This window comes from Gloeophyllum trabeum (assembly GCF_000344685.1).
Source record: "Gloeophyllum trabeum ATCC 11539 unplaced genomic scaffold GLOTRscaffold_00005, whole genome shotgun sequence".
NCBI classification, from domain to species: Eukaryota; Fungi; Basidiomycota; class Agaricomycetes; order Gloeophyllales; family Gloeophyllaceae; genus Gloeophyllum; species Gloeophyllum trabeum.
Genome location: NW_006920414.1, coordinates 626893 through 650181, shown reverse-complemented (window position 1 = coordinate 650181; position 23289 = coordinate 626893). Strand labels below are relative to the sequence as shown.

Sequence of the window (23289 nt, the reverse complement as noted above, 5' to 3'; positions counted from 1 at the left end):
ATCTTTGCGGCGTATTTTCCACTTTCCTCGGTGAGGGTGAGTACACGGGCTGCACGTGATTACGGCATAGCCCGTTGGGACCTTTGTGGCTTTTTGTGGCTGTCGAATCCGAGGTGATCGCATGCTATGTGCATGCCACATCAGGACATGATCCTTTTGTGTTTATATCAAGCATAGTTTGTTAAGATCGCTATGCCAGAACCTTCAAATAACATAAACCAGCTCAGACCCGATATCCCTATAGTTCTTTACGGCCTCTGTCGAGCCCTGAATCCGCTACCCATGGTAACGGACGTTCCATCCGCCCTTCGACCTTCTCGCCTTTCTGTAGCCTGTTCCGCCATACCTTCCACTCCTCCGCCCGCCCACCGTCCGGGTATACAAGCCATCCATCCTTGAGCTCAATCCACTCAGAGAGTGGGTTCAACAGCAGACCGCGCCTGAATCGGCCCAGGAGGCTGTCTGGTCTTCGGATCGGTATCAACTCCGTGAGGCCGTAGAACACGACACCATACAAAATTCCGATACCGAGGCCCCATAAGATCTGGTGGGGTGTGTGGTAAGTCAAGCGGTATCTGAAGAAATCAACGTCCCTCGTTAGCAGTGCGGACTGGGGACGAATGTCAGGAATGAGGGTTGACAGACCGAGAGTACGCTACTGTTCCCGCCCATGCCGCAAGAGCTAAATATAAGAATACCCTCCAGGCACGGTCTAACGTCCTGTTTCCCGAAGTTGCGAACCTATGCCGGAAGTACATATGGCACATCAGGAACGAGGCGAAGTATCCCATATTCTGGCTGTGCGAAGAAGGGAAGCCGTAGCCATGGCCCAAGCTGTCTAAATGGCGTAGTTAGCATGGAGTAATCATCCAGTATGGAAGCGTAGTAAAGGAAGGGCTATAGAAAAACCGGTTGAGCAAAATATACCGACCTTCGGGACGATCCTGCTTTATCAGACGCTTCAGGACCCAGTTAAATCCTTCGCAGATGAACTGGCCAGCCCACATTTCAATAATCACGAGCTCCCTTGTATACACCGAAAGGGCAGCGTAGGATGCCTATCCTTACGTGAGGAAGAATCATGCAGAGAATGAGATATCATACCATCAATAAAATGGGGCTTAGCGTGAGCAGCGCCAGCAGGAACGATGTCGTGGAAGAGGGATCATCTAGAGCAACCAGTCAGGTTGGTTCGCGAGCCCGGTGCTTCGTATGTCTCACATAGAACATGGGTGAGTTCCAGAGACGCTCGGGACAGCTCGCCTTGCGACATATCAAATGGAATTTACTGAACTTTCCTACTCGTGTTTCAAAAGTCCAGAGTATTGGTAATGTTGGGTGTCGACAGCCTTATGAAAATCAGAGTCTAGTGTAGCATTCCTTACGACGCAATGGATTTCAGAGTAACCGCGGCCATGAAGGAACAAGTCGCGTCTCTCTGGAGGTGGCAGCGTTGCACGTGACCACCCACTATGTCATAAATTCCATAAATGGTATTTGTCACCCTTGACTATTGATGCTAGACACTGTTTTACGGTTTGACGCTGCTGCTACCTGTTGCTGCGTGTACTAGGACTCCGCTAATGGGGAAGCCTATCTTGTTTCATAAGTCTCCCTGCGTGGACAGGGGCTTGCCTGAAGTCCGCATTTTTCTTCGTCCATGTTGTAAATGGTCGGTTATTTCTTCTGGAATTAATGCAGCTTGGGTTGGCGAGCTTGTTAAAGTTGCTTTCCCTTATACTTATATTATGGAAGGACATGAACATTGCCTTCGCGCTATTGCCCGTATGCTAGGCTTGGAGCTTGTGGTAATGATCCCCGATCACCACTTAGGGTGAAGATGCAATAGGGGCAAATACCTGTATATCATGTCGCCGGGAAGTCTGGACCCAGTATCGTTTTCTCTCTTTGTCCTTGGGTTTGGGTTCCTGTGCTCTCTGCTTCATTCCAAGTCCTCCAGGGAACGCCATGGGAAGAGCTTTCAGTTCTCTCGCAGGGTTCCTGCCGTTTGTACCGTGAGCTATGTGCGGCTTATGTTACGGGGCTGATGCTAAACCACGCGGGTCTCAAGATATCCGGTGCCGAAATCATCTATCGAAACCATTCAGAAATCGATTCACCGTCTGGTTCCTGGGAGTTTGTGCATTGAGCATGATTAATACCGGGGCCCAGATCTACCTAGCCTGCCATAGGACCTTATATATGCCGGTCTTCCTACATACTTGGGTGGGTCGCATCATTGCTCAGGGTTAGCCAGTTGATCTTACGCCACTTCCTCAGAATGTCATGACGCAGGGCAGGGGTCCGTTAATAACCAATGTCGTGTCCGTACGCACTTGGGCCGAAGAGAGCCAAAACTTGGTTCAAGCCAAGGTGTTCGGAATGGGGGCGCAATACTTCCAGCAGTAGGTTAATCTTCTCCCTTCCCAGATAGCAATCTTCAGAGTGTCTATCCTCGACAGACTAGACTTCCCCAATGGCGCATTTCCTTTCCTCTTCTTACCGTCGTACGGTGACGTGACTGGCTGCCCGGCTAACGATACGTCGATACATCCGAACAGACTATTCGACTTCTCTGTGTGGCTCGATGGCTTCCAGTACTTACCTAACGTGGCCACTTCGGATCGTGCCGAGTTTGGCCCTGCCCATCAGATGGTTGTGGTCTACAGCTGACACTGACAGCATACGATCGATATTGCGGATGCATTCGAGGCCACAAAAGCTCAACCAAGCGATTGGTTCGATGAACTGCAGATAATAACTCAGATGAGGGCTCACAGTCTCAATACCCTCTATACCGTATTGGTAGGCTTTTCGTGTCACATCGACTGCCGCGTCGAGCTCATGCGGTTCCATTCTAGAATCTTGCGTCGAGAGATCTGCACCACAAGGATATTGAGGGAGGGTATCCTTGTACGATCAGGACGGAGACTTGGAAGAAGCCTCTATCCTTGATCACCATGATCCTCGGAAACAACTCGACCCTATTCGGGTTTATCATCAGCATGCTAGTTTCAGTGGGCGCATGGCATGACTGGCGCCGTTCCGGTGCGCATCTCATCTTCGGTCCACAACGTATCTTTTCGTCGCTCATCCATGCTGTGAACGGTATTCAGATTCAGACAGTCGACAGAATATAGACGTCCCGTTATTCCCCTCTCGCAGGTCTAGCTATAATCGCACTTCCAGCGAACATGACGACTTCTATGTCTTTGACGTGAAGGCGTGAAGATGGAGTACTGATGAAGGGGATACTATGCCCCAGACGCCAAATGCCGCCGTTTCTTAGTCATAATTGGACATGGAATGCTAGCCATACCTTTCTTTGATATCCAATCGCGAACTTACTCTACAGTCAACCAAGGAGTTCACCTACCTCCCTGTATTATTTTTTCTCTGACCATGACTGTCATATGTATTTTGAGAGTGTGATTGTATTATATCCCAGCCGCATCACAACGTGTTACGATTGCACAGTACAGTGGTCCTCCGGAGAAAGTGACCGGTACTACTGACCCTAGTCTGGGGTTTGGGAGACGCTTCGATCCGGACTTCCATTTGACGCGCGAATCTCAAGCATCTTTAACAACCTCAGGATTTGACCGAGATCGTGAAAGATCACATTTGAAACGTAAGGAACAACGCGTTGTGGTACAGAGACTCGGCGTATACAGCTCATTTCCTAGTAGATAAAAGTCACTGTCTGAACTGGGCGAAGACTCCGGTTCGATTCGGCCCTGCCAGTGCATTAACTACCCACTACTTGAGGAACCCCGCGAGACAGAATGGACCTATCCTCTCCTAGCACATCCCGTACGATGCTACGTACCGGTACTCTACCAGCTCCAAAGATTTCACAGTTGGCATCCGCTTACCCTTTCAGCCAACAAGTCCGTTCGTCATTTCTTTAAGCATCGCATAGTAGGCATAACTCATTCCTTGCAGATCGATGTAGTCGTGTCCATGGGCAGTGATTCACAGCGATCCCAGACCAACCTCCTGGACTCCTTACAGAACCTAGAAGCATCATACAATAGGGCCAAGGTAGGCTTGCTGCCTGTTTTCGAGTACGCAAGTTCTTTCGTCGACAGCCATGGACATGAAAGGTTTGTTTCCAACCTTGGAGTCAATTGTGGGAGGTACACACCTGAAAGTCCACGTAGTAGCGCTAGCTTTTCAGCTCTACCCCTCCCATCACCCTTGTCAGATGACTACTGGTGCATCGATCCGCGAGGAACCCTGACCCTTCAGGTCGCTAAAGACACGTACGAGACATTAGGGCTCGTCGGCTCCAAGCTCCCTTTCAAATTCAGAGAGGCACCTGAGCAGTACAGTGCGTTGTGGCGGGCAATACATCACTGCCTATCTGAGGTGTTATCCTAGTCATTCGAATACCGTTACGGAAGCAGCTTGAAACACCCAAAAATTGGGAGAGGTACAAGGGTGCACTTAAAGCTTGGGATCAGAGGAGAGAAGAAAACGCTGGAGGGTGGGATATCTTGTTCAGCTGCTCCGTAGGAGGTAAGGTAGACCAACCTAAGTTTGGTCACCGCTTTAATGGAACCTAGGTTTTCAGCCCCCTTTCCCTCACAGCACCCCCAATGCGAAGCCTCAAGTAACCAGACGGACGCAGGTGCATATTCCGAGGCCTTCGATAACGCCGTGTCCTTTGAAAGGCGAGGATGCCAAGGACGACTGGGAGGAGGGCATGTCCGAAATATTTGAATGGGTCGGTCTGGTGTCCCTTGGTTCACAGAGGTGATAGTATTCTTTACCAAATTATTTGAAGATCCCCCCTGACATATAGCAAATGGCGGGTCCAGGCTGGCAGCAAACGACAGGGTTGACCCCTTTGTCGCGATATATAGCCCCCCGGACCCGTCATACGTCGGGAACGTCGTCCACCTGCAATGGACGGGATTCCTTTCTCCGGAATTTATTCAATCGGTGATAAACTTCTTGGTGTGAGTTCTACTGCAACGCTTTGGGACGGCAGGAGAGCTAATATGACTCCGGTTACTTTGCTACGCTCGAGAAGTGAGCACCGTCCCCCCTTATCTTCCGTAACATCACACTGTCCATATAATTCGCCGGTCTGTTACCTGCCGGCCCCTCCCAAGGCACCGCCGATACGGGTGGTCACAGAAGACGCGGAATGCACATGGTCCCTAATTCTCGAGAACGCCGAAGGCAGAGAAAGCCGGGGCGTTCCAGAGGACCCGGAGACGGGCGTTAGAGAGGCAACGTGGGCGATGGCGGAGACGGCCAGCAAGTGGGATATGCGCTGGGGCTAGCTGCCACAATCGACGTCGGTCATTGAGAACAGTCCAGAAATATAACATATGTATGTCGGGTCCAACATATCACGGCGTCATGATGTTTCATAGTATTCAAAATCATAGGAGTCCATCATCTATCGTATCCTTTCTAGCCGGACCGCCGGCTGACTCATGCAAGTCACTTGAGCGCCGCTGCGGGTGTAGAGGGGAGACGAATAGAAATTTCTGAATGCACTTCAACCACCGCAGAAGGGTGGTGGAAATATGGTTTGCGTCTATACATCTCCCCACAGCTGCTCGAAAGACATGTCATCCCTGTACAGCACATCGCACTCATCAAGGACCCGCCATGCGCGATGAACAGCCACAGCAGCCACATTGTTCCGGAAAGGGAAAGAGCTGAAGTTTTAAGCCTCCGCTCTTCGGCCGCAGCCTGCCCTAAAGTCCGGTTACTGCGTGGCGCGTCTTCGAGCAATCGCCTCTCCACAACCGCGAACCGCGTCGTAAATACCCTTCCTGTCCCTCAATACCCCGTCAGTCTTCCCTGTATCACTATCTCAAAAAAATGGGCCGACCCCTCTTCTCTGGTGCCTTCCGCGACTCTGCCCCCGCGGTCAGAGTCGAACCCGACGTAGCGTATCCTGCGTACGAAAAGTGGACGCAGAACGCGTTCGACCCTGACTCGGAGGAGTGGTTCGAGAGCGACGACGCGGTCTACGAGGCCTTTGTGGACCAGGAGCCGAGGCCGGAGTTGAGGGAGGGAGGAAGCAACTCGAGCAGATCGCCGTCTCCAGGCAGGGCCACCCCTAGCCACGCGTCCGCTGGTGCGGGCGTCGTGGTCATCGAGGACGCTAGTGATGTGAGTTCTGGATCAAGCGAGGGAACTGCGAGCGGCAGGGAAAGTCCTATGGAGGGCGCTGCTTCGGAGGATGCAGGGTCGGACAGAGGTGACTATCCCGGCGGCTATGTCCCTCTCGTTGTTCGCGTGCCCGTCAACCAGACTGAGCGTACTGCCGGTGGTCTGACGCGCACGCGGGTGCTACACGACCGTCCGGAGGCGCCCCATGCCTACCGAGCTGGGGATATACCTTCCCTGTACAATATGGCGTTCCGAGCCAGAGACAGGTTGGATACGCCAAATAACCTACCCAGCCGCGCCATTGACCGGGCGATCACCACTCGAACGTCCGACATCACGCCAATCGTCGTGCGCGCTCGAGCGCCCGCGACGCCTCCCACTCCCCCTCCTCGCCTCACTACCCCTCCTCCGGCCCCTCAGACGCCAGCCGCCTACATGACCCCTTCCCCGCCTCCATCCGTCACTCCTAGACTATATCACTGGTCTCCTGCCCCTGCCCCTTTCCCCGTATCCCCTACCCCCGCCAACCGGCGTCTCCTGGGCAACACCAGCGCCAGGATGTCGCTCGCCCACATCGCCCCCACGCAGGTGGAGGCGCGTCATATCAGGATCTGATAGTCGCGGAAGGATGTCGAACAACCTCAGATGAAGAAACAAAAAAATGGCCGGGTTCATTCTATCCCACAGTGCTCGCCTACGCACGTCCAGTCCTTTCCATATATATCATATCTTAGGGTTTTACGACGCTTGTGCTCGCAGGATGTATCAAAACTGTCTGGGTTGATGGGGTTGTCGCTGTTGTTCGATATCATTATGCTGTTCATTGCTACGTTTCCACCACACATGCTTCTTCGTCTGTGCATCGTCTACACGCGGAACCAATACAGTAGATGTCATTTCGGTCGCATTGCAATACATCCCGAGGCCCGATCTATGTCAGTAACTCTATCATACATACACACTCGGTCGTGCGATCCTAAGTCATGGGAGAAGATCCAATCCTAAAACTACAAAGTGTATCGGTACCCGCTCCACTCGTCGCCCTTCTCCCGGCGCGCTTCGTCCACGCTCGCAAACACGCCGTTCTTCTTTGTGCGCTCGTCGCCCTGTACGCCCTCGATGTACTCGTTGCGCTCCCCGCGGTCGCGCCGCGCGTTCTCCGCGCGCAGGAGGGTCAGCATGAGCACGGAGGAGAGCAGCCCGAGCCCGATGTACAAGAGCACGATGCCGTGCCCGAGGGTGTACCACGGCTTGTCCTTTGCTCGGTACTGCCGCGGATTGTCAGCAATGAAGTCGGTTCAAAGAGTTGACCGTACCAAATAATACTCACAACGTTAGAGCTGACGGCGCCATTTATGTTCCCGCTGGCAAGGCATGGTGAGTCCTGTCGACGGGATGAAATGAAAAGGGAGTGACGTACAAGCTTATAACCATCGCCAAAGTAACGCTCCGTTTGTACGATCCTTCGACATTGTTGGAGATCCAGGCACTGACAAGGAGCCATAATCAGCGCGTATCGCTATCCACGCTCCAAGTGCAACTTACATGGTATTAGCTAACAACGTCGGAAGCAATTGTCCATGATTAACCGCCAAGAAGCACTGTATGATAGGTGAAGCACTCACGAATCGCGGGGTATATACCACTAAGAATAGAACATCAGCAAATGGCAGAAATGCCGCAGAGCACGCAGGACGTACCAGGCAGCCATGTAGACGGCGACGTAGGAGAGCGCGGCGTTGCGCGAGACGATGAGGATGATGTATCCCGCGGCCGCTGCGGAAGGGTAAGGTTTAGCTGGAATGCAGCGGTGTACAAGGTCAGTGGAGGCATACCGAGGACGAAGCAGCCACTTGCGAATTACGGGTAAAGCATGAGAATTGTAGGTTGTGAGCGATTGATAGGAAACTCACATGTTGAGGTACCCTCTACAGCCATGCCTGTCTGCGATGTATCCCACCGCGCAGGTGAAGATGCACGCCAGGACATAGACCGGCACGCTCAGCAGGTTGGCCGGCGTCGCGGAGTAACCTAGCATCGACCGAAATTAGATCGCCCCATCACTGCGCCAGATAACCACAATTCCATACCGAGCTGCCGGAGGGACATTCAGCCGACATTAACCTACGAATCCCAACTCGAACCACGCACCTCGCTAATAATACTCGGCAAGAACAGCGAGAACGCGTACAGCGGGCCGTCCGCGCCCATATACACGATCATCGCCAGCCACGTCTTCCAATCCAGCAGGCTCTTCCATATGTACTTCATCTTGAGCGTCTCGCCCGCCGCGCTGAACTGGTCGTCGCTCTGCAGGCGGCGGATGACGACCGTCTTCTCCGGCTCGGAGAGGAACTTGGCGTGCTCGGGGAAGTCCTCGATGATCCAGTACGAGACGGCGCCGGCGAGCACGGTCGCGAGGCCCTCGAGGATGAAGATCCAGGCCCAGGCGGGCTTGCCGCCGATGCCTGCCATTTTGGAGATGGCGGCCTGGAATAGGGTGCTTGCGTCAGCGACGGGGTCATGGATATGCGTAAAGATAGATAGACGGAGAAGGATGCTAGAGTTTGGGGAAGGATGGAGACTTACAGCCAACAAACCGCCGAACGCTCCAGAAACCGTAGCAGCGGAGAAGAAGATGGCCGCGCGGATGCCGAACTCGGATCGTCGGTACCAACTACGCACAGAGGCATCATCATTCCAAGGCCCAAGTGCAACATAGATAGACAGCACGCTTACCATGAAAGGTAGTAATTAACGCCCGGAAACAGGCCGGCTTCGAACATTCCCAGCAGCCATCGCATGCCTGTATATTTGGATATCAGCGGCGCGGTGACATCAGGCAGATTGGCACGCTGAGTCAGGACATGGTGCCGGACTCACCCAGAAGGCCGCCGTAGTTGTGCACCAGTCCTTGAACCGTCTGCAGGTTCCGTGAGCGCGCTGAACGTGGAGTTTGCTAGAAAATGTACCATCATTATACCCCAGCAGAACATTAGGCCTGAAAGCCATATCGAGGGACGCAGACGCTTGAGGAAGACGTTTGACGGTACCTGCACGAGTACGTTCAGCAGGTGTCGGCGACCAGCGGAAGGGCTATCCTTGCCTCAAAGACGGCATAGGGAAAGAAGAAGACTGTAAGGGCTATGAGGTACTGGTTGTCGCTTATGTGAAGATCTTTCTCTAGACCGTAAAGCTGTTCGACTCGTTGTCAGACGTGGAACATGAGGAGTGCATTGGGCGCACGTACCTTGGCGTTCCCGATGCTGGTCCGATCCAGGAAACTCAGGAGATACAAAAACGAGAGCCACGGGATGAGCCGCCAATCTAGCTTCCTCATCAACTTGCGCTCGTCCACGCCGCTAACGTCGACATGGGGGTTGTAGACAGAGGTCGAAGCAGGGCTGGCTTCCTCGACCTCAGACACGCGCCCCTTTTCCGATACCGAGCCAGGAGGAGACGACTTGGACGCGTCCATGGTGCAGCAGGTCCAAGGTAACTGGGAGGCGCTGAGCAAGAAAGCCAACCCACTTGCTTGCCGTCAGCTTATATCGCCGGCACACCAACTTCCTGGACGGCTAAACCAGCCACCGCTTTGGATTAGGCTGCTCCAGAGAATCATGGGGTCGACCCCAGACCCATTTTGGCAGAGGACGAATGGAACGAGGGGCATTTACGCGTGGGAGAACGCGGGGAAGTTCCAGCTGACTGCCAGAAATAACGGATCATCCGCACATTGCCCAAATCCGGTATGTCAGGACGGCTGCCCTTGATGTTCCCACGCCGATGCTGCCCTCCCATTGGCCGCGATCGTACACACTGTCAGTCGGTGCCGGCAAGTACCTTCGCGACAAGAACAGCTGCCAATCGTACAGGCGGTGGCACCAGGCACGCGAGACCGCCTGCTCTCAATTGTCTGCAGAACATAAGGGAGCTATGTAACTGACTGAAGTGCTCTAGCTATGCCCAAGATCTCATCCTCGACCGGATGCATTTCAAGCAGAAGCTTATTTCAAGCCACTGGTCCACGCCCAGCCAACCTTGCCTATCGCAAGACCCAACATGCGGGTCCGCATCCAATACGAGAGCCCACAAACCCGGGAGCTCGGAGCGCACGAGAAGACGCATATCAATAGACTCGGTCCACCTCTATCTACGTCCCACTGCTCATCTCCAACAGCGCCTCAATGCTCTTCCCCAGATCGCCCTGGTTCGCCTCCAGCACCCAATCGATAATCTCCCTATCCGTGCTGGGGAAGATCTGCACGAGCGTCTCCCGCGCCGCCGTCGCCGCGCGCTCGTGCGCCTGGTCGATCTCCGCCTGTATCCCGGCCAGGTCGAGGTTCGGCGTCGGCGTGCGCGACACGTGCGCGCCCTCCGACTCGGACTGCGCCAGCGCCTGCATGCGCGGGCTCGGTTGGGGGTGCTGGTAGACGGCGGGGAGCGACTGCGATGGACCCATGGCGAGCGGCTGGTGCGTCCACGGCGCATTCCTTGTCGGCGTGTGCTCCGCGAACCCTGGCGAGCTCATCGACTGCGAAGACAGCGGCGACGGCACACGGCGCACCCTCGGCTTGTACGGCGTCTGCAGCGTCTGCGCATTCCCGGCCCCCTGCCCCGCGGGCGTGTGCGGCGGCGTATACTCCTGCGCGGAGCCCTGCGACCCCCAGTCGAGGTGCTGCTGCCGCTCGCGCCCGAGCTCGAGGGGCGCGAACGGCCCCGGGAGGTAGCTCAGCTTCCCGTCTGCGCTGTCCAGCGCCTCGTTGAATATCCGGCTGATCGCGTTCAGCGGCTTCGACACCGCGTCGCCCGTCTTCTGCAATAGTCTCTTCGCATCTTCGCTGAGCGTCGTCCCCGGACCAGGTAGTGACAGCGGCTGCGCGGCTTCCTCGCCCAGGTGCGGGGAAAGTGGAGGGCCGGGATGCCCTTTCTCGTTGCTGTCGCGCGGCGTGGTGGGTTCGGAGGGATCAGGTGTGTGCGGGAGGGCTTGGATCGCTTCTTCCACATTGCTAGTTTCCAGAATCGCGGGTCAGAAAGTAGACGGTATGCCGGCATGCCGAGAGGTAAGAAGTGCACTTACCGCTCAAACTCCTCCTGCGTGATATTCGACAGTGACGTATGGTCCATTGTCTCGATAAACGAGACCGCACCCATCTGCAAGACGAGTCAGCATGTACCAGCTGGTAGGTATATACGGAATCTCATACAAGGCTGGAGAGATAATACCCCGCCTCGCTCTGCAGTTTCGCGGGGTTTCGAAAGCGGTTAATGAACCTGAACACTCGAGTATCGTCGTGTAAACCGCCGACCAGTGAAACCGGGTGAGTAACGTATATCACTCACTCGACATTAGAGAGTAGATGCTCGGGGTTGGCCTTGAGGACGACGTAGATTAGGATAGGCAAGAATGAGTCCGCGCTCTCCTCCATGTGCAGGTGGCGGAGGAGACCTAGTGGATATAAAGTATATGCGTAAGCTCGGAGGACGCCTGGCGGGACACAGAGGAGGGCAGACCGAAGATGACCTTGCAGCAGTTCAGGATACATATCAGCTTGTCGCGCGGGGCCTTGTAGTGGTTGATCTTCAGCAATTCTATCATACGCACCCTTCGTCAGCATGCAGCCCCGAGATTCCGATTCCATGCAGCGACAAACGAACCTTGCTGCGCAAACATAAGGAAGCCTTTACTCCCCTCCCCTTCGGGCACGTCCAGGTGCTTCTCCTCGATCCACCCGAACAGCGCGATGCGCTGCGCAAGCACACGGTCGCGCTCGAGGTCGTCGGTCGTGACGGGCCGGGGCGGGACCGCGCGTGCGACAGCCGGCGTGAAGGTACTGTAGGCATACGTTGGAGTCCGTAGAGATGAAAAACGATCCTACTTACAAAACGTAGAGACGGTTCATGACGAGCTTCTCCATGCCCTCCATCGCGTTGTCGAACTCGGCGTCCGAGACGTTCCGCCAGACCTCGCACTCGCGCATGCGGCCGGAGATGAACTGTAATACCCCACCACCACCACCACGAGCATACGGGTAATCAGCGGTGGCGCGTAGGCAGAAGTGGAGTACGCACACCGAGAAAGTCCTGGATGATCTTCACTTGGTCGTTCACGGTAAAGGTGCGCTTCGCGAAATTACTCAGAAATCTGAGAACCACAGACAAGTAATGAGCACCATCTCCGCCGCAAGGCAGGGTACCAACATACGTACGAGCGCAGGTACTTCGCCACCGGCTCCGCGCCCTTCATCTTCATCTGGTCCAGGAACTTCTGGAAATCAAACGGCGGGTCTTTCTCCTTCTCCTTATCGCGTTCCTCCCCCCTACCAGATCTCGGAGCTTCTGAGCCGGAGGACGAGGCGCTCTCATCCCCGCGCTCCTCCGTGGCCGGGAGAGGGCGCTTCTGCTGTTGTGATGCAAAAGACGAAAGGGTAGAAGGAGAAGGAACTGAGACGGCCGTATCGAGTGAACGCGGACGCGTGCGGGGGAGCGGGAGCGCGAAGGTGCGCGCGAGGGCAGCGAGTGAGGGGAAGGCGGGCGAAAAGGGGGACGACGGGGACTCGGGCGTGTTCGACCCCGAAGCAGGCTTGGGCGACTCTGGCTCGGGCGACGGCACCGGGATGGGCGCGGGCGCGGGAGGGGACGGGCGCGACTCGGCGTGCGCCCAGGCCTCGCGCGCGGCTTTCTCCTCGTGCGAGGCGGCGAGCGGGTCGAACTGGGTGAGCACTTCTTCTGACACGCGCGGCTTGCTCTCCTCGTCTTTGAATGCGTGCTCAGCTGAGATCCCCGCGGCCGGCTCTCGTAGGCCAAAAGGTGTTGAAGTTGCAACCGCGTGATCGTTGGGACGATCGGCCCCATCGTCCTCCCATGGGTTAGATTGTGTTATGGCTTGCTCTTCGAGGGTCGGCGCATGCTCTACTTCCGAAATGTGAAGACCCTGCAGCGAAACATCTAAGCCTGAATCGCGAGCTGGTGCGGCGGCAGCCTCGGCCGCCATTTCTTCAGCTGAAAGTTGCGGCTGTCGGAACAGGTCGTTGGAACAATGACGCCAGATTCAGAGGGGCAGCATTCAGAGCAAGTAGGTGTAGAGCGTAGGAGATACTGTCCACTGCGCAAGGCAGTGAGGGAGCACTTTGCACGCGAGGCTCGACGCGCGTGATAACTATTTCGGTAAGATATACCAAATTCGGCGATATCTGCTTTGTGGCTGAAACGGAGTCATCTTCCTCCTCCCTGCCTTTCCTCTAAACCGCGGACCAGATACACACGACTAGACACTGGCATGTTTAGCATGAATCTGAGCTGGCAGTACAAATGCCTGATTCATATCGCGATTGAAGCATGAGGACATGCCTCATGCATGCGAACTGCATTTCACCATCGTCGTGAAGGCTTATATCTGGACGTTCTGGATTTCTGTCCTGGCCCTAAGACTTACGACACGAATACCCAGGGCTCACAGATGTCTTTCCCTCGCCGTGCCTATTTGTTCTCTCTATTTGCGATACGCCTACGCAAGCCGTCGTCATACCGCTCTCTAAGTATGCCGCATCTGCAAGCTTCCTACACTGCTCCAACCTGGAAAACCGCTGGAACAACCTTTATTAACCTTCTACACTGACGTCGACGCCAACACCTCTGGGAACCCGCGCATCTTCTGCCGATGTCTCTGCTGCGGGTCTCTATACATAGACCCGCCGGTACGTCTGCTACGCTTAACGCTCCCACTGTCCCGGTTACTCCTCGTACCGGTGCTAATCTGGCCTTGGTCTGGCGTTCTTGAGAAGGGATGCGTATGGCGTACGGCGTCCGCTTCCGACGTAGCCAAAGCTCTCGTAGCGCCCTCTCAATTACCCTCTGCTATCACCGCTACGCAGGTCTGTCCCAGAGTCGGAGAAGCATGCCATCCTTGACTTCGCAACGAAGAGACGTACGTACAGCCCGCCGACATCCAGGAAGCATTTCGCCCAAGAAGAGGAAGAGACAGCTCTCGTGGGTCCGCGTGCTATGTAAAGGTAGGTGATCTCCATCTTGATATAACCTCGGGGGTACTCGCCTACGATACGGACTCTCTCTTGCCTGTATATAACCCCTTGTCGCCCATGCGTCTGCCTTCCTACGCCCAAGTCTGCCACCCCCGCAAGGAAACGGATCCCTGTCGCTCGGTGACCTCAACGCACAGAAACTGCGATGAACGACAGTCAACCGCCCACGACGCACCCGGAGGGCCCCATCACGATATGCCCGGCCCCAGCTCCCGATCTAACCCTCATCACGTCCGACGGTGCCTCCTTCCTCGTGCACAAATCCATCCTCTCCATCCACTCCCCGATATTCAGCGACATGCTCGCCGTCGGCGCCGCCTCTCCCTCCCCCTCCCAAATTGCCGAAGTGTCACTCACCGAGGACGCGCGCACACTCGAGGGCCTGCTGCGTTACTGCTACCCCATGAAAGACTCTACCCCCGCACTACAGGATGACCTGGGACGCCTGTGGGCGATCCGCAGAGCCGCGAACAAGTACATGATGGACAGCGTCGAGGAGCGCGTGTCCGCGCAGCTGAAGGGCCGGCACGCCGAGGACGCGCTGCGCATATACGCGCTCGCGTGCCGCGACGGGTGCGAAGACGAAGCCCGCAACGCCGCGCACGCGCTCCTGCGCCACTCCGCGCTGCCCCGCTCCGTCCCCGAGCTCGCGCAGGTCAGCGGCGCCGCGGTCTTCCGGCTGTTCGAGTACCGCGAGAAGTGCGCCAGTGCTGCGGCGGCGCTCGAGTTCGCCTGGCTGGCGACGGCGCACGCGGACTGCGTGTTCCTCCGCGCGGGGGGCGAGCACACGGGCGCGTGCGCGGAGCGCGGGTCGGGGATGCTGATCGCCGGGGGGCGGGTGCTCGTCGCGCGGGCGTGGTGGAAGGACTATGTCGGCGCGGCGAGGAAGCTGTTGAGAGAGCGGCCGTGCGCGGACGCGGTGAGGGCGCCCGAGGGCGTGTGGAAGGCGCTCGCGTGCGCGGCGACGTGCGAGTGCTGCCGGCGCGACGCGTACACGGAGTTCATGGCGTTCGTGGAGGCGTATGCGCAGGAGGTGGACCGGGCCACGGCGAAGGTGCGTCGAGTGTCTCTTGTTGGCGTGTGTCCTGGACGCAGGCGTTGTTCTTGCTTAGGTGGCGCAGGAGATGGCGTTCGCAGGGGGGGCGTGACGCGCGTGTGGGTGGCTCTGCGGGTTGGCCGATATCGATTCCGAGCAGCGCTTGGTATTCCATGGGCGCTGTGTCAGTGTCATATCCGAAAGATGTGAAGGCTGTCAAGTCGGTAGATTGGTCGGCGATACTGTGGGCGCTCGATAGGTATTTGACACGGTGATTACCTTCAGACTCGCCCTTGGACCGCTTTCTACCAGTGGATTGTAGAATTTGGATAGAGGATAGATACCCCTTTTCGCTGACCGACAGGAAAGGCACCATCGCGTTCGGCAGCGTCTTGTAAGCGAGGAACGCTCGTCAACACGGGAACTTCTCATTCCATACCGATGCCACGCCCCGACTAGGTTTGTCACGACCACTGGCAGATGCATTTCACCGAGGATCGCTTGCAGATCGTGATACATTATTCGCAGATGAAAGGCAAGTCTGCGATTCAAAGTGGCCGCCTTCCTCTGGAACACTGGTCGTTATTGTTGAGACCCGTTGCAGACAATAACTGGATACGCTAGAATAGGCAGCTTATCCGGATATGGGCTTTGAGCCAATGATCAGTCGGAGGATGGCTCGGTGCCGACGTCGGTCCTCTTCCGTTGCTTCCGAGCACAGCTGCTATAGTCCATAACGAGCCCGCTTCTGGCTCGCATCTACAGGCATCTTCAATAACGGCGGGCGATCTACGGCTGATAAGACATCGGAACGGGCGGTCTCCGCGGGATGCAGCCAAGTGAAGGGAATTCGAGGAGGCAAGGCAATACATGCGGCCGTAAGCAGGCAATTCGAACGGGTCCGTCTCCACTATATACGAAATTGGTAGGAGGTGAGATGTGAAGCCGGAAGGCGTAGAGTTCCAGAGTCAGGCGACACTGGCAGCAACTCCACGTTTGTGAGTCAGGACGAGGGAGTCTGGAGGTGTTAGAGAGACTCAGGCAGACAAGGAACGGGCTGCGAGACAATCGCAAATAGATTTGGTGTGGCCGGCGCAATTGTTTGGATCAAGGTAATCAGCGCTAGTCTGGGTCCATACCTAATCCGAGATTTGGAAACAAGGCGTTTAGATAGGAGGCAGGCCGGGAGGCACTGATGGACGTTACAACATGGATCAAGAGATATAATTGCCCATTCTCAGACATAGAAAAACATTTTAACTGCAAACCGCGGCGGGTCCAAGGCTAGCTGCGCTCTTGCAAAAGACGAGGTAGAAGAGAGTATATCACGGACGAAGACTTCACGAGGTGTACGACCGTCGCTGCAGAGCGAATGGCAAGCAACGCACGGTAGCGGCCGCGCCAGATGAACGGAGGGCGAGCGAGACGGGGAATAAATCAGCCAATCAGGAGAAGCGCGCCGCTAAGGGGGCCTCCGTCCGTGACGCTGCCATCTATCGTACCATTTTCCGCGTCACAGAAAACACCCCATTAATTTCCGCTGCTATATAACTCCTCTATTCGCTCCTTTGCTCGACGACCATCCCTCCCCCGCATACAACCGCCCACCCCACCACCGCCAGCACCGACCATGACCATCCCCATCGTCAACAACATCGTCGAAGAGCTCCAGGTCCGCCCGCGGCCCAAGGATGTCGGTATCCTTGCCATGGAGATGTACTTCCCGCGCAGGTGCATCTCGGAGGAGGACCTCGAGGTGTTCGACGGTGTCGCCAAGGGCAAGTACACCATCGGCCTCGGCCAGCAATACATGGCCTGCACCGACGACCGCGAGGACATCAACTCCTTCGCCCTGAGTGGTGAGCACCGATGACACGTCCATCTGCGTTCAGTTCGGATTCTAATCCAGCCAATAGTCGTTTCGAGCCTCATGGAGAAGTACAACATCGACCCGAGGTCCATCGGCCGTCTCGACGTCGGTACCGAGACGATCATTGACAAGTCTAAATCCGTCAAGACCGTGCTCATGGACCTCTTCGCCGAGTCCGGCAACTCAGACATTGAGGGCATCGACTCCAAGAACGCTTGCTACGGATCCACCGCTGCCCTCTTCAACGCCATCAACTGGATCGAATCCAGCTCATGGGATGGTCGCAATGCTATCGTCTTCGCCGGCGACATCGCGATTTACGCTGAGGGCGGCGCCCGGCCCGTCGGAGGTGCCGGTGCTTGCGCCATGCTCATCGGACCCAATGCGCCCATCGTATTTGAGCGTGAGTATCCTTCACTTTACGACTCGGGACTCGATACATCTCTCTTCCGTGCATCCCGTCCTGTCATGTTCCTGTCCCGATGTCCAGGAACACTCCCCTTTTGGAATGTCTTCGCCGCCTGACTATCAGCGCTGACACCTCTTGTCATGTCTAGCCATCCACGGCACGTACATGGCCAACACGTACGACTTTTACAAGCCCAAGCTCGACTCCGAGTACCCCGAGGTCGACGGCCCGCTCTCCATCACCACCTACCTCACCGCGCTCGACAACTCCTACTCGCGCTTCCGCGAGAAGACCGCCAAGTTCAAGAAGCTCGCGCAGATCCACGGGCACGCGCCCAACGGCGTCAACGGCGAGGTCAACGGCAAGTCCGAGGACCCCAAGGCCGTGTTCAGCCTCGACGACACCGACTACCACGTCTTCCACAGCCCGTACGGCAAGCTCGTGCAGAAGGGCCACGCGCGCCTGCTCTACAACGACTTCATCTCCAACCCCTCCGCGCCCAAGTTCGCCGCCATCGACACGTCCCTCCTTAACGTCTCCCCCGCCGCGTCACTCACGGACAAGAACCTCGAGAAGGTGTTCACGGGCTTCGCGAAGGACCAGTACGCCTCGCGCGTGGCGCCGTCGATGCACTGCGCGAAGCGCTGCGGGAACATGTACACCGCCTCGCTGTACGGCGGGCTCGCGTCGCTCATCTCCGCCGTCGAGCCGTCCGAGCTCAAGGGCAAGCGAATAAGCATGTTCGCGTACGGCTCCGGCGCGGCGTCGTCGTTCTACACGATCCGCGTGAAGGGCGACACGACGGAGATCCGGGAGAAGATGGACCTGCTCAACCGCCTCGCGAGCATGAAGGTCGTGCCCTGCCAGGAGTACGTTGACTCGCTCCACGTAAGTCCCACTCCACCTGCTTTGCATGCTGTGCTAGGAGCTCATCTGGTTTATCCCACCCAGCTCCGCGAGTTGAACCACAACGCCGCGGCGTACAAGCCCACGGGTGACATCGACAACATCTGGCCGGGCGCGTACTACCTCGAGGAGATCGACTCCAAGTACCGGCGCAGGTACGCGCGGGCACCGGTTGCATCAGCATGAGCAGAGGGCGTTGTTGGGTTGTCACTGGGTCGTATTGTCACCGTCGCATTCGCAGTTATTATTTAATCAGTCGCAGTTATGCTTTGCTACTCACTCACACTTAGACCATACTATTAGATGTTTACGCTCAAGGATAATATATGCCGTGTATTATGCAAGTCATGCTGGGGTGATTCAGATCGAGCACTGTAACCGAGGGTGGAAAGTTCATGACCCCCTTCATTCCCTCGAAGCTAACATGTAAAGTGAAAGTTAATCCCACTTGGTTCCGTCTGCGATCTGCATATGAAAGGCCATGCTCTCGTCAGTGAGCAGGTTGGGAATGGTTATAGGGATGGAAGATGCGCAGACCTCCATGATTGTTCTGTCTATCCTTGCAGCAAAAATCTCACTGAACTCTCTGAGATCATCGACGCCTCGACCAGACCCGCACGTAGCGCATGTGCCCATAGCCTTGAAGGACGGCCACAGCACAGTGGAGGACGTCACGACCGACCCTGCAGGCGTCTCCCTCAGAGCCTGTTCCGCGCGGCGCATGTACTCCTTCCACCACGCCCGCGGTCTTATTTCTCGCCCGTCGATGGCGATCGTCACGTCGCTCGCAGCGCACACGGTACATAGAAAGAAGACCCACGTCCTGTTGATAGCCTTGTTGTTCGTGAGCCACTGGAAGTCGGACGCCAGGGACGCCGCGAGGCTCGTAGCGCGCCGCCGCACCTCCCATAGCCGGTGGATGGCGGACGCGGGGATGTATTTCAGCTCGTCGACGTACGGGCCTGGAAGGCCCTGTCGAAGGACGTGCGGGATCGCTGCCGTCGTTTCCTTGTCCAGGTTGTATCGCCGCGCGATGGCGAACACGCGCAGGGGCTCGTCCCGCATGAACCTGGGCGATACGAGGTCACTCTTCAAGCGCTCGGCGGCGTGCTCCAGCTGGTACTTCAGGGCCGCTGCGAGTACGGGCGTAAGCTCGTCGAGCGCCTTGTTATCGGGCGCTGGCACGGGGTAGCAAAGGCGAAGCAGCTTGTCCAGGACTTCGCTGTTCTCCTCGAGCATCGGGACTACTTGCAAGTTGCCTTCTTGCTCCTCGGGTTGTACTTTAGTCGTTAGAGGTCGGTCGGTTGCGCCTTGGCCTAGAGCGAACATGTCGCTGAAGAATGGCGAGGCGATCGCGAGGATGCCTTTGTGCACGCGAAAGTCGACGTCGTCTGTCGTCCTGAGGATGACGTCTGCGCTCTCGTGATTGAACGGCGCACCCGCGGGACGATAGACAGCCATATTGCTAGATGGACTTTAATAAACTCAAGCCGAAATGCTACGAGGTCAGCGAATGTAAGTAAAAGGAATAAAAGCGACCAGGAGCAGAGACCTACAGGAGTGACGCGTCTGTGGCGTCTGACAATGCCCAAGCAAAGCCAAACAACGCGCTGGATCGATCCTCGAATCAGTGGGGTCCTTGCTGTTCGAATGCACTTGTCCGAGTCATCCCGGGCGCGTTGACCGATATTTCGAAGAAAGGTCGGAGTGAATGGCCTTCACAACCTACATGTTCTTGTCTCTGACAACGCCGACATGAAAACAGGACCCACGGCCGACGGCATCTGATCGTCGATAACTTGAAGTGCATAGAGGGTAGCTGCATTTTACTTGCCTTTTGCAACCTAAACTGCAGCTTTGTTACTGTACTCTCATGGATGCCTTGGAACAGTCCTCGGAGTCGGACCCTGAGGATATCCTTTCATCTTCTCTCGGGACTTTGTACGACTACACGCCGATCACACATTCCTCTGCGGGGTCCGTCTTCACCTACAAAGCTCCTTCCGATGGACCCACAATAACCCTGCTCACGCCCGATACTCAGGCCTCGAATTGGCACCTGCATGCTTCCTCCATCTGGGTCTCCGCCCTCTTCCTGGCTGACCACCTTGCCGAGCTGCAGCTGCCCCCTCCCCCTAACCCGATCTGCGTCCTCGAGCTCGGGGCATCCGCCGGCCTGCCCGGCATTCTGCTTGCCAAGACGCACGAGCACGCCCGTGTCACAGTGAGCGACTACCCCGACGAAGAACTACTTCGCGCGCTTTCTGAGAACGTCGCAAGGAACGGCGTCGGTGAGAGGTGTCGTGCGGTACCGTACGCCTGGGGAACAAATCCGGCACTTCTTCTGTCCAAGTATCCAGTGTCCTCGCTGGGATACGACGTGGTCATTGCAGCGGACACGCTATGGAACCCCGAGCTGCACCCGCTGTTCATCGAATCCCTCACTATGAGCCTGCGTAGGACAGCCGATGCCAGGGTGCACCTTGTCGCCGGCCTGCACACCGGGCGGTACACGGTTGAGTCGTTTCTCAAAGCCGTGCAAATTGCTGGGCTCGACGTCGTATCTGCGACGGAACGTGCCGTCGAGGGCGATAACAGCAGATCATGGAGCGTCTCGCGCGCAGAGGGAGAGGATGAACGGGAGAGACGGAAGTGGGTCGTATGGATTGTCTTAAGATGGAACATGTCATTGCTTCTGTGAAGGTTGTTACATGGGTCTCTTGGAAGCGGCCTGGTATTGGAAGATGGCACTGTCCTGGACGAGCTTCGCTGCTCTGGTACTGCATCAACAGCGACAACCTTTCGATGTCCTCTTCACGGTGTCGACCTGTTTTCTCGCGTACTCCGCGACGTCTCTCCTGCTCTAGGCGGCTCTCTATTACTCCCTGTACGGCTTCCGCCCTACCTTACGCTGGAAGAGAAACACAAGTCACAAGAATGGCAAAATCGATGCAGTCAATCATTGCTCATTCTATAATCAATCTCTTCACACAAGACATCAGAGCACATCGTCTTCACATCATCGGCGATCTCTCGGAACTTCGCCCCTCTCGTCTCCAGTAAATCACAACACCACCACTCTCGCGGAGCCGTCTCTGTCATCGGCTCCGGATGAGGCAAAGTCCTGGCAGGCTCGACCATCCTAGAGGCCTTGTCATACTTGCAAGACGCCACCTGGTGCCGACAGCCGAAACTGCATGTAAGACTGGGATATTCAGCTCAGGAGAAGCATCCAAGAATCGTTCGCGTAGTTAGGGTATCGGCACGAGCGCGCTTGGATGGTGAACGGAAGTCGGAAGGGGGCTTAACTGCCACTTGAAAACAGGCGTTGAGCGGATGTAGATCGTAAGAGTAGCGACGGAATCGGAAGGTGATAAAGAGTGATACTAGCGGGAGACTTCGAAACATGTATCGGGGGAACAAGGAATTCAGCAAGCTGTTTCAGCATCCACAGGATGGGTTTGCGGAGGTTAGCTGGAGGGGCTGGGTACAGCGATGAGGAAGGATCGCACGATGTACTCAGGCCAAGGACTGTGATTGAGGTCCGTCGTTACGGAAATGAAGCATTATAGGAGCACTGGTCGATTATTTTGCATGTTGTACGGAGTACATAGGACTGACCTTAGACCGTGAATGTCTTTGATGCACAGAAAGCCGAGCTGTAAGTCTAGTTTGTATCTAAACGCGCTGGTTGTTATAAAGCAACAGGAACCCCCATGGTCCCGGCCTCGAGCTATGCATCAAGAGATGGTATACTGTATACGAGACTAATGTGCTTTCAGTAGGAACCAACACAGCACGTCGCCGATGCTCACGTATGTCGGAGCATATGCGATGGTATCTATCACTCAAGCAACACTGAGTGCACGTCAGCGCGAACTCTTAAGTCGGGAGTTCGTGTTCTTTCACTAAACAGTGACAGGTCGCCAAGAGACGTAAAGAACGAGATGCTTGAGGAGACAAACAGCGGAGTAACCCGCATGCCATAATCATTCATCCGCATGAGCACAATCGGAAGTACAGACATAGCGATACACAGCATAGGTCACAAGACATTCAATTACACCGCGGGGGGCTTGGTGCCAGGCTGGAAGGTGTAAGTCAAACCGCACTTGCCGCAGTACTGACGGTCCTTGTGGAAAGCCATCTGGACAATAAAATCAGTAAGCACTGAGGCAAAAAAAGCGACAGAGCCACACAACGCACGAAGATACCAGCACCGCACTCGGCAGCGGGACACTCGCGACGGAGACGCTTAATCTTGCCATCGGAGTCTACCTTGTAGTACTTCAGGATAGCCATCTTGACCTTCTTGCGCTTATGCTTGATCTTCTTGGGGGTGTTGTAGGTCTTCTTCTTGCGCTTCTTGGCACCACCGCGCAGGCGGAGGACCAAGTGCAGGGTGGACTCCTTTTGGATGTTGTAGTCGCTGAGGGTGCGACCGTCCTCGAGCTGCTTGCCGGCGAAAATCAGACGCTGCTGGTCCGGAGGAATGCTGTAGCAAGAAGTGAGCGAAAGCCGATGCGACGGGAGCGGCTTAACTCACCCCTCCTTATCCTGGATCTTGGCCTTGACATTGTCGATGGTGTCTGAGGATTCGACCTCGAGAGTGATGGTTTTACCCGTGAGGCTGTAGTCAATAATCAGTTAACACATTCTGCAACAACGCTTGCAACGACGTACGTTTTAACGAAGATCTGCATCTTCGCTCTTGTCTGTCCAACGAACTAAACGATGGAGTCGTCGACAAAAGCGTAAGTCTTGAAAGGGCGGCCTGCAGAAGATGCGGAGATTTATAGGAGGGAAAGGATTTGTCAGGTCGCGGGTTGTTGATGGCCCGTGCGTGAGAATTAGTCAGCTAACCGACCGGCGCTTACCGAGACGCGTT

The 23289-nt window shown here is 55.9% G+C and overlaps 12 protein-coding genes across 12 annotated transcripts; 6 read left to right on the top strand and 6 right to left on the bottom strand.

The window, feature by feature from the left end:
- Positions 1 to 118: 118 nt before the first annotated feature.
- Positions 119 to 1417, bottom strand: GLOTRDRAFT_59433 (PAP2-domain-containing protein). The gene is made up of 5 exons (XM_007866843.1): positions 1222 to 1417; positions 1105 to 1169; positions 932 to 1058; positions 646 to 838; positions 119 to 575 (listed from the first exon to the last, which is right to left on the bottom strand). Exons 1-5 carry the CDS (start codon positions 1271 to 1273, stop codon positions 239 to 241), a joined length of 774 nt encoding a protein of 257 aa, XP_007865034.1. The 5' UTR covers positions 1274 to 1417; the 3' UTR covers positions 119 to 238.
- A 2546-nt stretch (positions 1418 to 3963) lies between these two features.
- Positions 3964 to 5294, top strand: GLOTRDRAFT_128220 (uncharacterized protein; the record flags this gene model as incomplete). Its single annotated transcript, XM_007866842.1, has 6 exons — positions 3964 to 4106; positions 4167 to 4333; positions 4384 to 4521; positions 4569 to 4748; positions 4808 to 4964; positions 5039 to 5294. 6 exons carry the CDS (start codon positions 3964 to 3966, stop codon positions 5292 to 5294), a joined length of 1041 nt encoding a protein of 346 aa, XP_007865033.1.
- Positions 5295 to 5844: 550 nt separating this feature from the next.
- On the top strand, positions 5845 to 6753 carry GLOTRDRAFT_128219 (uncharacterized protein; the record flags this gene model as incomplete). The annotated part of the gene is made up of 1 exon (XM_007867273.1): positions 5845 to 6753. One exon carries the CDS (start codon positions 5845 to 5847, stop codon positions 6751 to 6753), a length of 909 nt encoding a protein of 302 aa, XP_007865464.1.
- Positions 6754 to 7145: 392 nt separating this feature from the next.
- GLOTRDRAFT_128218 (uncharacterized protein) lies at positions 7146 to 9616 on the bottom strand (the record flags this gene model as incomplete). Its single annotated transcript, XM_007867272.1, has 15 exons — positions 7146 to 7406; positions 7469 to 7502; positions 7559 to 7627; positions 7684 to 7693; positions 7764 to 7783; positions 7839 to 7914; positions 7974 to 7990; positions 8052 to 8169; positions 8283 to 8628; positions 8728 to 8815; positions 8878 to 8944; positions 9022 to 9061; positions 9111 to 9191; positions 9254 to 9334; positions 9389 to 9616. The coding sequence occupies 15 exons, from the start codon at positions 9614 to 9616 to the stop codon at positions 7146 to 7148; spliced, it is 1536 nt and encodes a 511-aa protein (XP_007865463.1).
- Positions 9617 to 10020: 404 nt separating this feature from the next.
- GLOTRDRAFT_74843 (uncharacterized protein) lies at positions 10021 to 13132 on the bottom strand (the record flags this gene model as incomplete). Its single annotated transcript, XM_007866841.1, has 9 exons — positions 10021 to 11147; positions 11219 to 11292; positions 11346 to 11412; positions 11482 to 11587; positions 11653 to 11730; positions 11797 to 11972; positions 12022 to 12134; positions 12211 to 12283; positions 12348 to 13132. The coding sequence occupies 9 exons, from the start codon at positions 13130 to 13132 to the stop codon at positions 10292 to 10294; spliced, it is 2328 nt and encodes a 775-aa protein (XP_007865032.1). The 3' UTR covers positions 10021 to 10291.
- Positions 13133 to 14077: 945 nt separating this feature from the next.
- Positions 14078 to 15840, top strand: GLOTRDRAFT_120843 (uncharacterized protein; the record flags this gene model as incomplete). The annotated part of the gene is made up of 2 exons (XM_007866840.1): positions 14078 to 15234; positions 15676 to 15840. Exons 1-2 carry the CDS (start codon positions 14326 to 14328, stop codon positions 15838 to 15840), a joined length of 1074 nt encoding a protein of 357 aa, XP_007865031.1. The 5' UTR covers positions 14078 to 14325.
- Positions 15841 to 16735: 895 nt separating this feature from the next.
- GLOTRDRAFT_115590 (hydroxymethylglutaryl-CoA synthase) lies at positions 16736 to 18797 on the top strand. The gene is made up of 4 exons (XM_007866839.1): positions 16736 to 17075; positions 17133 to 17489; positions 17644 to 18383; positions 18447 to 18797. Exons 1-4 carry the CDS (start codon positions 16847 to 16849, stop codon positions 18585 to 18587), a joined length of 1467 nt encoding a protein of 488 aa, XP_007865030.1. The 5' UTR covers positions 16736 to 16846; the 3' UTR covers positions 18588 to 18797.
- A 42-nt stretch (positions 18798 to 18839) lies between these two features.
- GLOTRDRAFT_39697 (uncharacterized protein) lies at positions 18840 to 19874 on the bottom strand (the record flags this gene model as incomplete). The annotated part of the gene is made up of 1 exon (XM_007866598.1): positions 18840 to 19874. A coding segment is annotated over one exon (1035 nt), but the record flags the coding sequence as incomplete, so codon positions are not given.
- Positions 19875 to 20274: 400 nt separating this feature from the next.
- Positions 20275 to 21102, top strand: GLOTRDRAFT_128213 (uncharacterized protein; the record flags this gene model as incomplete). The annotated part of the gene is made up of 1 exon (XM_007867271.1): positions 20275 to 21102. One exon carries the CDS (start codon positions 20275 to 20277, stop codon positions 21100 to 21102), a length of 828 nt encoding a protein of 275 aa, XP_007865462.1.
- On the top strand, positions 21025 to 21350 carry GLOTRDRAFT_99569 (uncharacterized protein). The gene has a single exon (XM_007866838.1). The coding sequence runs from the start codon at positions 21113 to 21115 to the stop codon at positions 21266 to 21268; it is 156 nt and encodes a 51-aa protein (XP_007865029.1). The 5' UTR covers positions 21025 to 21112; the 3' UTR covers positions 21269 to 21350.
- A 228-nt stretch (positions 21351 to 21578) lies between these two features.
- Positions 21579 to 22008, bottom strand: GLOTRDRAFT_110729 (uncharacterized protein). Its single transcript, XM_007866837.1, has one exon. The coding sequence runs from the start codon at positions 21807 to 21809 to the stop codon at positions 21621 to 21623; it is 189 nt and encodes a 62-aa protein (XP_007865028.1). The 5' UTR covers positions 21810 to 22008; the 3' UTR covers positions 21579 to 21620.
- Positions 22009 to 22337: 329 nt separating this feature from the next.
- On the bottom strand, positions 22338 to 23188 carry GLOTRDRAFT_59416 (ubiquitin-domain-containing protein). The gene is made up of 4 exons (XM_007866836.1): positions 23085 to 23188; positions 22948 to 23031; positions 22608 to 22896; positions 22338 to 22548 (listed from the first exon to the last, which is right to left on the bottom strand). Exons 1-4 carry the CDS (start codon positions 23102 to 23104, stop codon positions 22462 to 22464), a joined length of 480 nt encoding a protein of 159 aa, XP_007865027.1. The 5' UTR covers positions 23105 to 23188; the 3' UTR covers positions 22338 to 22461.
- Between the last annotated feature and the right edge of the window lie 101 nt (positions 23189 to 23289).